The sequence below is a fragment of the Lethenteron reissneri genome, chromosome 35, assembly GCF_015708825.2.
Source record: "Lethenteron reissneri isolate LAM-NWPU_2019-01 chromosome 35, ASM1570882v1, whole genome shotgun sequence".
In the NCBI taxonomy this organism is placed as follows: domain Eukaryota; kingdom Metazoa; phylum Chordata; class Hyperoartia; order Petromyzontiformes; family Petromyzontidae; genus Lethenteron; species Lethenteron reissneri.
In genome coordinates this window covers 9,271,887-9,285,429 of record NC_083813.1, presented here as the reverse complement: position 1 = coordinate 9,285,429, position 13,543 = coordinate 9,271,887, and the positions used below count along the sequence as shown (strand labels likewise).

The following is a 13,543-nucleotide window of genomic DNA, read 5'->3' as shown; positions in this document are numbered from 1 at the left end:
CGACTCGAGATCTGAGCTCCTGTTAATGACCAGATGATGCTGGAATGTCATCTCCAGCGAAATGTCGTTAGCCATGCAAATTTTGTCAGTTCGTTCTCCAACGACGACACCGGTGATGCACCTGAAGAAGTCATAAACTCGGACCCGTTGGATCCACGTGACACTTTTATTAATTGGCTGTGTCCGGTGGAGGAGGCTTTAACGACACGTTTATTACACGACCTCATCCAACAAAACTATTATGAGCGTCAGATTTTAGGTTAAATTTTCCACGACTGAGGCATTGCCAAAATGATGACGGTAAAAAAACAATGGTGCATTGAATCAAAAATAATTTACAGCGTCAACTCAAAAGCTTCCATGCGAAGGTTTGGAAAATGTTGGCAGTTTTGCACAACTTAAATTTCCGTGCATCTTTCCACTGAGCGTGCACTCCAAATATATAAGGCGTTGCAAACATTGTGTGTTCCCTCATAATAGACACTTGTAATTATTTCATTGCGCTTGTAAATGTGGGTTTTAAATTATCAAATAATATAAAGTTGCCAGCAGTGGTTTCAGAGCGAGTTTGTAATGCATCGTTAGTTTTGTAAACTTTTTCATTGCCTATAATCCTATTGCAAAATATAGCGTTATATATTTACAATTATCCTACCTTGTGTTCCATTTGATTTCACTTTATTACGTGGGATGCATTATTTTTTGCACTTATCTTCTTTGCACTTACACAAAATTCGTACTGTACATTATTCATTTTTCCTTTGTACCTTTCGCAGGTTTCCCTTTTAAAAAGACTCGTGCATGGTTGACTTGTGACATGGTGGTGTACACCTGTAATCCAACATTGTGGTAGATCGCACAAATATTTTGAAACACCCCATGGGCGTCGAGGTGCCATACCCTGGCTCTCTATGAGAAGGCAGTACAGCAAGTTGACTCATTGCCATCTGGTTCCACCTGTACGGCAATGGAGCGTTGCCCCCTCAAGATCGTGGGGTTTCTCCAGGCACCCCGGTTGTCTCCCACTTGTATAAAAGTTAATTAATTGGCTGAAAACATTTGGCTAGCCATTGAACAAAGAAGGTCACTGCATCGCGTGCTTTCAAATGCGCTTCTGCGGCCGTCGGGAACTCTCTTCGTTCAGACGTTAGGAAGCCACTGGGAGCTAAGTACTTTTGAATATAGATTAAAAACTAATTTATTTAGAACTGCCTTTTGTGTTTAGTTTGATGTCCTTCCCCTTCATCTCCGATAAGCATGGTTGCCTATGTAGGGTGCAAAAGAAGTACAGCATACACAATAAAAATCCAAATCGGGACCCTGTTGAAAAAGAGTCATACGACTGTGTGTCATTCCAGGATAGATACTTTTTTTAATCTTGTAATTAGCTTCTTCTTTTTTAAAAGAAATATACAACAGATTGGTGGTCTGTGGTCAGGGCTAACAATAGAGTGCGCCGCAAAGGGAGGGATGACACCAGGTCGTGGGCAGGGCTGTGAAAGACGGAGATGGCTTTTGGAGGCCTTTATTCAGCGGTGGATTGATCATGCCGATGACGATGGTGATCATCGGCATCATCAATCCACACTCAAGCTAACCCTGATGACACATGAAGTGGAGTTTAAAATTTTTTGCCAAACCATGAATAAAGTCTTCCTTTTATACCACATTTAAAACTATCGTTATTCGTGAATATTATTTTTTTATTTGTGGTCTTTGGGGTTTAAAGTTCATGAATGTGGATCAGGCCTATTCAATTGGTGCTATTTACTGAGCAAGCCGTTCCATTACAGTCTTTATTTTGTTCTAAATATCTCGAGCACGAGTGATTCCTTGGTATAAAGATATTCAATTACCCATCTCGATGTGTAAGTGCATTCGGCATTCACGCCATTCTCATAGCACAGAGGCTATCATTCGCACCTGATGGTTGTATGTCTCATGGTAGCCTCACATGCTGTTGTCTTCTGCTGTAGATCTTTCAGTGCACATTTTATTTTAATAAAAGGCTAAGGACGTCTGCAACAACTCAGCTGGCTTCCAATTATACGTTGCTCTGTCAATAGTCAGATCGTTTGCTTCACCTAGTGTAGTGTCGGAAAAGAACCCAGAAAATGACGATTGTGTGTTGGGAAAAATCTATGATTAAAAAAATATAAGTTAAACAATTTAAAATAAATGGGTGAATGTTTAACTAAGATCTGCTGGATCGTTGCATGTTACGCTGGGTACAGCTAGTATATTTTATTGGTTCTTTACCGTTGACTGATTATACTATACACTACGTTGAGAATACAACGCAGGACACACTTTCATTTTTTTCTCTCTCCTGATTTCGCAATGTTTAGTGAATGGGCTGACACCAACTAGATTGCCAGACATTTTCCCCTCCCATCATCTTGTCAAATGTTCCCGCTTCTTCAACGTCATATTTTTGTAACAGTAAGCAAATGGTGTCATCATTTTGTGTTGACGATGAATAACAGGAGGCCAAAACCAATACAAACATTTCATCTGACCAGCCTCTACAAAATGTGATGAATCTCTGTTGGCCACGTTTCATTTTGCAAAGGTTTATTTTTCCCCCCACTGATATTTATTCCGTATAGATGCTATGCTTTTTTTTCCTTCGCCTTTTTTGTCCTGGGGCTTGACCCAGGATCAAAGGAATTTTATTCCTGATGTCGAGTAGGGAAGGTTATCGGTAGGGTTAGGTTTGAGATTTGTTTTTTTGCTCAGAAACATACACATGTACCGTTTTTTTTATATATATAAATACAAGAGTAAATATTACTCCAAAGTTGATTACACGGATTATTCATCTTAGATTGCCATTCTATTTTTTGTGCAATTATAAAATTGTTATAACATTGTTTTCTACGCATTGGCTTACAAGCTATGCGTGCAATTCATTGCAATGCTCTTTAACCATTTGGGAGTCAACAGAGCTGGCTCATGCATGGTGACGAGCTTCAATCTGTTGTCGTTGTTGCCTCTTTGCCCTACAGACTTGCAACAACCTGCCCGTTGATGCAATAGAGATATGGAATCTCTTGACTCTTGTTTTGAGTGTGTTGTGCTTACTTTGAATGATTTAAGATTTTTTTTTTTATGAAAGCCGTATACATAAGATTAGAATCATAATATTTATTTATACTGGAGGAATCCAATGACCTATAAAGCTCTTTTTAACGGATGTCCAGTAGGGGCGGGGAAGAATGTTACACCAACAAACAATACACACACATGATCGTAGTGCAAATTACAATAAAGTAAAACACATCACCCAAAGACATACAAATAGAAATGTCATGGAGAGGCTTGTAGCTTCTGTCCATGGAGCACTTCATAAAAAAATGATTAATAGTGTCTTCGGAGAATTGACTCATGAATAAATAAATACTTTGACAAACAGGCTAAATCACCTTTTCTTCCAAAAGAATATATTTTTTTTGTCTTCACAATCGATCTGAAATACTCTCCGCAACAACGTTTTCATATCAGGGACATGCGATCGGTGGGGTAGAGTGTGGGTACGCACACCTTTTACAGGACGTGTGGCCAGCATGGACGAGTCGGCTCTATAGAGCTCCCTCTTGTGGAGCCCCTTCCGCAAGCGGTGACCTGGGAAAGAAATTGCAGGGCTGCGCCTTTACCACATCGTATACTTTACCGAGGACTGAAGCGGGCAGTTAAAAAGTCCTTATAGCTTGGAGACTGAACCAACTTTATATGAGGCCGTGGGCTTACTTTCCACAAAGTTTACAGACCGTCTGTGGGGTTTTTTTTCTCCATTTTTAAACAGCAAACGGATCTAACCAGAAGCACAGCAGAGAGAGCACAGGCATTTGGCAGCACCATCATAAAAACAAAAAGTTACATGAGCTTTTTTGAACCATTTTGGATTTTTCAAAGTTGCCCACGCCAAGGGTGATCGGTGGGCACAACTAAAGAATGGCTGCGTACCAAAAGCTTTCACTTTAAGTCTTTGGCCACACCTGGCGTAGGGAATTGAGAAAGCCTTTGACAGAGATTTTGTGTCTCCTAAATGGGCTGCTCTGCAGCTGGTGGTGTAATAACGTGGTCCTTTTCAATTTCTTTCGAAATTTAATATGCAATTCGAAAAATTCAATGTTTAAAAAAAGTCAAAATTGTCACAGCATGTGTATGCATATCCATTATTTCACTTTCAAGCTAATTATTTCCCTGCTTAAACTAGTGTAGGGTGGTGCATTTTACTGTTTACAACACTGAGAAAGTAATGTAAATTCCACATTGCCATGGCAGTGGGGGAGACTATCCTCACAAATAAATTGCTGTTGACTTTCCACAAGGTGGTACCCATTTAATGAAACCTCGATGAATGAATGGATGGTTGAGTTGACTCTGACCGGTATTTTAACTTGCAACATTCTGATTGTGAGCCATTTCCTGTTCCAATCGCATCACCCAGCTTAATTTAAGAAAATGCATATTTCATGAATACAGTAAAGTTATTCATTTTTATAAATTAGTTTCACAAGATATGCGTTTTCATTCTATAGAATTTTATTATAAAAACGACATAAATGAACTTATTACTGAATGGGGAACTGTACAAATTCTAACAAAAAATGTTTTGTATTTGGAATGTTTTTGTCACTGCCATTTATTGGTGCTGAGAATTAATTTGAAAATTGAGCTCACATGGCCATGCCATACATAACTCATAACTCATGATCCCATCATGCTCCAAGGCAAGCCCCATCACGTAATGGTAAATATTGTAACAACATAACAACATAAGCAGTCCCTCGACTCATTAAGGCAATGAAGGGAAGCTTGTGCAGATGTTTCCTTAGACTGGGCTTGTTTTCCTCTCCTACACACATCCGCAGACGGTCTGTATGTATGTATATGTATGTATGTTGAACTTCTTTCGCACCGTGCATATCCAACCGTGATAATTGGAGGTGCGGGGGAAGGACACGAAACTAATTAAAAAAGCAGTTCTAAAGAAATTAGGTTTCAATCCAGATTTAAAAGTGCATAGCTCACAGTGGCTTTCTAATATCGGAAGGAAGAGCGTTCCAGACGGCCACAGAAGCGCATCTGAAAGCGCGTGATGCAGTGACCGTCTTTGTTCAATGGCTCGACAAAGCCACTGCGAGGATGAGCGGAGTTCGCGTGACGGTTTATTGCTCCTTGACAAGGCCGTCCGGAGTTCGCGTGACGGTTTAACCTCCTTGACTTGATGGTCTGACTCTCAACCACCTCTCTTCTCCGATTGCCCACCCCCCCCCCCCCCCCCCCGTAGCCTCGTGCCCGGTCCTGTGCAGCGGGCACGGGCAGTACTGTGCGCGGGCGCTGCCTCTGCCACAGCGGCTGGAAGGGCGCGGAGTGCGACATCCCGGCGTGGCAGTGCACCAACCCGGCGTGCGGGGGCCATGGCTCCTGCATCACCGGCGTCTGTGTCTGCAATTCGGGCTACACGGGTGAAAGCTGCGAGGAAGGTGAGCTGAGCCTGTCCATCACGCCTACCGCCAAAAGTCCGCCGATAACGCCCCCACTGGATAACCTTTCAGCGAAGGAAACATTAACTCTGGCCGGCGGCGACATCCAAATTGACTCTGCTCGCTCTCGATACAATTCAGGCCTCCGTGCTAAAAGCCACGCCTGCACGTTGTAGACCTTCTCCCGGTTTTAGCTTTGCCGGCCCCACAAAGAGGCTTTTCATTCGTCGTGAATGACAAGTGCGGACAGGGCCATCGTCTCATAGCCCATTATATTTACATATCGGGGCACCGTTGCTGACCTGTACTAATACAAGGCTCACAGCAGCGTGACAGCATTGCCCGTACTCGGAAACGTTACCCTCTCTTATTCAGTCGTGCTTTGCGGTGCACATACACAGGGACGGACGCAGGAATTTGCCGTTCACAGCACATGGGGCATGTGCCGAGCTTGCCCCCTCGCCTCTGAAGCACGAGCCCTTGTCAGAGCGCAGAGGTGTGTGAGACGCGGCGTCTGTCCCTGCGCCGCTGTCTTCGGTGTGTGTTTTCTTCTCGGCCTTGGCAGACTCCGAGTAGTTGAACTTACCGTCTTGCGCACGCCAGTCGTGCCCCCCTGGGAGCATTTTTTGGACATGTTGCCCATCCGTTTGATTCGTGGACACGCGAGCACAAGGTGGGCAAGTGAACACGGGCAGGACCTGGTGGAATAGGCAAAGTAAGTGCGCAGTGTCTGTGTCACGGTCCCCGTAGTGAACAAGAGGCTACTTGCTGCTAAATAATGCACAGGGTCGGGTCTCAGGCATTGGCTGGCTCCTGTCCCACCGCTTTTCCTTACATGTGGCTGCCATCCCACCCCCATTCCAGCAAAAGACAAGAATCCCTTGCTTCGTGTACGAAAAAACGTAAACTGTGGCAGAACCAAATTAAGAGATCCATTCATTATTGAATGCTGTAGTTACTGGCACGTAACACACGGTGCACTTCCAGAATAGATCATGTTTAATTTCAACAAAATGTGGCCGTTTTGCTTTACTGTGACAGGCAAAAGCGTACTCAGAACGCGTGCTTCCTTCTTCCAATGGTCCTCAAATGTTGTTGTGCCTCACGAGAGTTGAGGAGTTGATCTGCGTACAGGAGTGAGCCATTAATTAGCGATCGCTCTCTTTCGAGCTTAGAAGATGTACGCTGTCCTTGATACACAACAAGCGTTGCCGCTTTGCACACGCCACTTGAAGGACGCCCCCCCCCCCCCCCCCATTTTGGCAACTCCCCCACTCCTTCTCGTTGAACACCGTAACGTCGAGTGAATTTGCCGACTTTATGGATGCGCCAACCTTAGGCCCCCGCATGCTGGAATGGTGCCACGGAGGCTTGGCATCATAAACATTGAGAGCCGGAATTTCGTGCCCTTGGCAGGCATCCCACAATGCCATTTAAGCGACCGAAGGTGCTGCCTGGCGGCTCACCTGATGCTCAAGGAGCTTGTTGCCGGCGGTGGAGCCCCCTTCGGAAGTAGATTACTCAAGCCCATTTCTGCGGGCCATGGCCGATGGGCACCTCTGTCGTTGGGTAAGTTGCCAACAAATGAAATCCGTTCTATAACTTCTGAGTGAAGCAGTTGACCTTTGGCACAGACACTAGGCTTATTGTAAAATTGGAGCTAAAACTTCCCTGAGCGCTCTGGGCTGTATTGCACATTTTGTGTCTTTTTGTGCGTAGGCCACTGTTCGGTTTTCCCATGTTGCTTGGAAGCAACGATGTCAAAAAAAGTCAAATTATTATTGAAGCAGTGCTCATTATCTCATGTGTTTAACCCTGAGGCAATGCTCGAAATTCCTCCCTCCTATGGCGGCAGCAAATTCTATCCAAAGGACAGCCAACAGTGGACTGCCTGGCAAAGCGGTACTCATTTTGATTGACCCCCGGAGGAATGATGAGCTGTGGCAACCCCCAACCAGAATTTGAACTTGAAACCTTCCTCTTGCGAGCCGCTCGCTCTACTGCTGAGCCACGACGACAGATCGCTAACTGGTGGAAAAAAACTACTTGACATGAAATTGTGTACCTCCTCGGGCATGCAATCTGGCTATTTTCACGACCCTCACATCCACGCCGTGAGTAGTGTGTGCCAGTGTGTTTTGTCAAAGTTGACTCCTACAAGTTGAACGCTCCATGTGCCTTTTTTTAACTTACGAAGCTTTTTCGAAGAACGTTTTATTTCCTGCGTCCTATTTACAGTTATACTGGTACGAACCTCCTGGTTCCACCAGCCCACAGGGGATTATTGTGTCCGTCCGTCCGTCGTGCATCCAAAAATGGGAGGGGTGGGGCTGGGTGGAGAGGGGAGGGTGTGGAGGGGCTGGGTGGGGAGGGTGGAGAGGGGCTGGGTGAGGAGGGGAGGGTGAGGAGGGGCTGGGTGGGGAGGGTGGGGCTGGGTGGGGGGTGGGATGGGTGGGGCTGGTGGGGAGGGGCTGGTCACCCCGTGGTGCCCTTATAAAACTCAACGTTTAACCTACTCACGCCGGCCCGTGCCCGCTCTCACAGTCGGGCATATTTGCGGAATACACCACGCCGCCGTTGACCCTGGCCATTGACCGAGCAACCCAACGTTCCTATCAGCTCCCTCCGCAGGAATGTGTTTTAACAAGCTTTACATTTCTATGAATGGCACGTAAAAAAAAATAGTGCGTATTAGGAACGGGGGGGGGGGGAAACAACTGTAACAAGACGTATCTTTCTTTGGAGCCTGCTTGCGAATTATGCAATTGATCTATGTACAGAGTGATTATGTAATCAGTGCCTTTGTGTAGTTTTGGTAGAGGGGCATTTTGTTTGGTACAGCTGTGGAGATAAGAATGGGTCTTTCTCCCGCACAATCAGTTCCATAGAGCCCAGGCTGCGATTAGATAAATGAGATGAGGAGGAGTGTAAAGACATACAATCAATGGGACGAGGGTTAGTTATAGCTGTGGGCGAGCAAAAACAAAGGAGGGTCGTTAGATAGAATGATTAGCCTGCCAAATGTGGCGAGAATTGCGTCTGTGGAGTGGTAAGATGGAGATATGGGTGGGAGGGGGTTTGGGACCTCTGTGGTTTTATCGTTGACTGCTCGCAGTGGAAGGAGTGAATTGCTGTGCGTTGAATTATGCGCGCTTGTATTTCTCACCTTTCATTAACAGCATTATAATGTCTTCTTGGTTCTTTCGGTAAAGTCACGTAGAAGGGAAATAGTAAAATAATAAAAATAAAACATAATAAAATACAATTCTCACGACGTTTCGGCCACAACGTAAGCAGCCGTCCTCAGGTGAAGAACAGGGCTGTCGGAAAGACAGCGTCCAACAGTCTTTTTCTTCACCTGAGGACGGCTGCTTGCGTTGTGGCCGAAACGTCGTGAGAATTGCTTTTTATTATGTTTAATTTTTATTAATTTATTATTTCCCTTCTACGTGACTTTACCGAAAGAACCAAGAAAATGGAATCCCTGCAGTCACGAAAGCTTTAAATCGAAGCATTATAATGCCGCTGCATCTCTTTTTATGCAAAGTGGTAAATAAATAAAAATAAAACACGTTATAAAGAAAGTTGGCGAGATTTGAATGAGGAGAGTAGTGCCGGGCAATGTTACGGCCAATTGGTCATCGTTGTAGCAAAATTGGTGACTACGTTGGATTTTCCCTCTGTACTCAATTATTTTATTAAATCTTTCTAATTGAAAAAAAAAATTACCCCCTGTTATTTAGGCTAACGCCTGCTCCCGTATTAGAAAAATGTCATTATGATTTGCGGTAAATATAAAATGCAACAATGGTATTCGATCAGCGATGCGGATGCAGAGATGGCTTTTTCTGAAGTTTCCCTTTCAAGTGGTGATTGAGCATTGATCAAACGTCAGGAATTAAAATTGGATGTTATGGATTTAAGTAGAAAATATGTGTTATTTTCCTTTTTGATGATGATAATTAGATATTCCCATGATGGATCCAAGCCCAACATTCATTAAGCTGCGAGCTATTTTTGTTCTCTCGGGCACCGAGCAGTGCTGGGACTATCTGACGATGCCAGGTCCGGTCAGAAATGAGCACAAAATCCCAGGCCTATAACATTATGATGATGCATGTGCAATAAAAGTGCACACACTGCATTACATACGGCAATATTCTATATAGCCCAGGGCATGCCTAGAAAACACAGTGGTATTGGTGTATTTCGTTTTTTTTACCCAACGACAGAAAGTGATGTAAAAAGTATAGCTTATATCGAAATATATTTTTCTCACCAAGTATTTGTTGTTTCTAGGCTTTAAATAATATACTTTGTCTCTGGACTGCTCAGAAAATTCTGCCGATCTCCAGCATGCATTATAGATTTGAGTTGGTGGAATTCTGAACACTTCCCATTGTTCAGAAGATTCTAATTTTGCAGCACACGCCGTCTCGTTTGTGCTGAGCATGAAGGCGCTCTTGTCCTGCTATGCTCCCGTGTCTCGTGTTCTTTATCTCACTGTGAATACACAGCAGGGTCATCAGTGAATTAAGTATCGACAACTTGATAAGCAACGAGATTGCAGATCAGCACCTTTTCCCACCAGGCTTTCATTATGGATGGAAGAGGAAGATTTGCGGTTGTGTTATCACATAGATACATTTTAATTATTATTTCCATCAGGGTGTCTATACAACAAATCATATGTGCAGTCATATAACATTGTCTAAATATATATGAAATGATTCTCAACGTTGTTGGATATTCAAACTCTGAGAGAAGATGAATCTCCCGATGTTGCGATTTAAAAAAAATCTCCACCTAATATAAAACATTTTTTGGAGTGACTCCCATGATGTGGATTAAAAAAAGTATCAGCGTTTCAACACATTTAAAGTCAAGTGTTAAACCAGTATATAGACTTATATATACATCACCCGTAATATTTAGAGATCAAAAACGTACAATTTAACCCAGGACACTGTTGCGAAAAAGGTCGTGTTCATGTTGTCTTCATGGGTTTTTATCCACCTCCTGGTGAAATTAAAGTTTGCCACTGCAGCTGCAGTGCTGTTGCCATGGTGTCATGCTTATCACACTGCACTTGCAATTGGCTGGATCATTCTCCCAGCACGGCAAGTTTCTTAAATCCCCCAATCTTTGTTCACCGAGTAGCAAAAATGGGTACAGCCACAGTTAGTCGATTGGCAGGTCGTGTGTGGTGGGGTAAGTGTGGGTCCTCACGACGGTTCCAAAAAGTATGCCCAGTGTGGAAGAGTAGGCCAAAAATACCCTCTAGAGGTGCTCTCTAGAGCTCCTCGTAGTAGAGGCCCTTTCGGCCAGTCGTGGCATTAGCAAGCAAATTGCAGGACTGTAACTTTATATTTCATCCATAATACAGGAACCTACTCACGTGATGCGCCTACTCACCGTGACCTCTCTCTCTCTGCTCCCGTCTCTCCTGTGACCTCCGACCCCTCTCTTGCAGTGATGTGTCCACATCCAACGTGCTCCGGCAAAGGGGTGTGCGTCCATGGGACGTGCATCTGCCTGTCGGGCTGGGGAGGCCCCAGCTGTGAGACCCGCAAGCCGATGTGCGCCGAGCAGTGCTCAGGACACGGCCTCTACCTGTCGGAACTCAACACGTGCAGCTGTGATGCCAGATTCACGGGCGCCGACTGCTCGACTGGTAAGCTTTTCGTATCACGGGCGGATGTGCACTCGCCGCTTCGAGCACAGGTTGCCCGTGAGGTGTCCAAATTTGGTAAGTGCCCTCTGGTCTACAAAGTAGAGGGCAAACACTTTCCCACCCGCTCTGCATACGTCACGTGCCAGTCAGGCCGATATCAAGTTCAAGTTCATTTATTAGGTATAGCCCTGTGAGCCATTCGGCTCTTGAATCGGGTGCAACCGCAACAAACAAAAAAAACATGAACAAAAAACATATTTATTCATCAGAGCAAAAAAATCTTGCCAAATTAAGCGCATAACCAAATTTAACGTGATATACTTTTTTGCGTGTGTGCATTCATTAGTGACTGCGCTGGAGCCATCAATTCACGACTCTTTAATCACCAGGCGGCCATCTGGATTAGAACACAAAATCTAAGTGGCGCCAGTTCGGCGCTCTGACCTCTGAGACACCCTCGCTGCACCGCAAGTTGTGAGATCTCCTTTGAGCTGGCTGGGTGGGGGGGGGGAGGAACTCATGGCCCATGAATTAATTTAAAACTGCTCACCATATGAGGCTTACCACTTTTAAATGGCACTCAAATTAAACTGATCCATCGCGGCATCTTTGCCGCGTCTTTACTTCCGCACCGTGGCTTCGTATATGTATACACATATGTTGAACTTCTTTCGCACCACTCGACATCAGTGTGCTAGTGAGAGGGGAGAGCAGCTGATGCAGACATCGCATTCGTGCTCTAAGGTGAGAGCCTTCGTTGTTTTTGTTGCGTTATTATTTGATAACATTCAGGCTTGTGTTCATCATGTGTGGCCTGCCAAAGGTATTTGAGAGTCCTATTCAGCCCTCAGTAAAAGGCTCCCCCCACAATCCTGCTATGGAGAATTTTTATTAGGGAATTAGTGCAGGTTCAAGGTTTGGCTCTGCCATGCTCGACAAACCCACACGCTCATCATACTTGATCCAGCGGTTTCGTAACACTTTTTGTACATCTGCTTTCTAGGAAAGGGCAGCATAGGCGAGAAGCGCTGCATTTGAACAAGCGTGCACGTGCCGTGCAGCATCCCCCTCGGGTCACTCATTGTACCTCCAGCCCTCGTCAAAGTACCATGCTGTGTGCAGTTCTTCCATTATAAGGCCATCACTGTCCGTCCGTAGACAAACCCGTTACTCTACTGTTGAAAAAAAAAACACATTACAGCCCTCTACCTAAAGAGGCCCCATACTGTGCATCGGCATGAGTTGATGTTATGGAGAAGGAATCATCTCCAGGAGCGTAAAAGGATCGCCTCTAAAACAGCTCGAGTCATCCTCTGACCGCGATGGTTGCCGGAGTGTTGGCGCACAGTTTCCCCGTGCAAGGACTCCTGCTGTACTCCCGATGGGAAAATTCCTCCGGCACACTGAGTTCTGTAAATCTCTGTGCCGACCAGGAATTTTGTTTTTTTTTGTTTTTCACATCTCTCCAATGCAACACCTCAGAGTCAAACTCAAGTCAGGGTTGGCTGCGTACCATGCGAAAGAAGTTCAGCGTACGTGCGTACAACTTTAAAACTGCCTTTTATGAAATAAAATGCAAATTGCATTTGTTTTATTTTCGAGTGCTTACATGCACATAAGAGTGGCTTCACTGACTCAAAAACCAGAGGGGAATGGGGAAGAGGTAAGAGGCATAGCATCAGGAGGAGGAGAGGGGCAGTGATTAGCATGCTGCACTATGAAATAGCAACCTGAGTTTGATTCCTGACCACGGCTAACATTTGTAGCAAGTGATATCTGAATCGGTCCTCCTTTACCAACCCACACTGACCAACGTTGATAAAGTACGGTCAAGGCACTGAGAGGCCTTTGCCCAGCTTTGGATTGATAAAGGGCTGAAAATTATTGTTTAATTTACGATTTTATAGGGTGGGGAGACTGGATTGTTAAACCTGTAGGAAGTAGGGGCCTACTGCTCATGATGGTGCTGTTTGTCCCCAGTACGTCTGGCGAAAAAAGTGTTTCGATGGTAGGTAAATGGATCACATCAAATTCTGGTAATTGCTGTTAAATATTAAACAGCGGATAATTGATTCGTTTGTGTTTTGCTATGAGTGTTTTTGGTAATTAGATACTTAGATACCAATTTGGGAATTTTGTCAATTCGCTTTAAAAAGTCCATCTATGGCATATGGTTCAGAAACATGGTCGATAATTAAATATCTCACAAAAATGGACATGTGCGCAAAGAGGCATGGAGAGATACTTTCTTGGAATTGTATATCGAGACAGAAATAAGAACACGTGAGTTAGAGAATATACTATACGCGAGTTAATACATATCTCAAACGTGTATGTGTTTAGAATGTAATTGAGCTTGGGCCCGACACTTCGCTAA

General features: G+C 44.5%; 1 protein-coding gene across 1 annotated transcript in view; it reads left to right on the top strand.

Annotated features, from left to right (window-relative positions):
- Nucleotides 1–13,543, top strand: part of LOC133350905 (teneurin-3-like) — a 490,302-nt gene that overhangs the window by 371,733 nt on the left and 105,026 nt on the right. Inside the window, 3 exon segments of the mRNA XM_061565743.1 lie at nt 5,297–5,337; nt 5,339–5,492; nt 10,966–11,166. Of these exon segments, the coding sequence (XP_061421727.1) occupies nt 5,297–5,337; nt 5,339–5,492; nt 10,966–11,166 (396 nt within the window).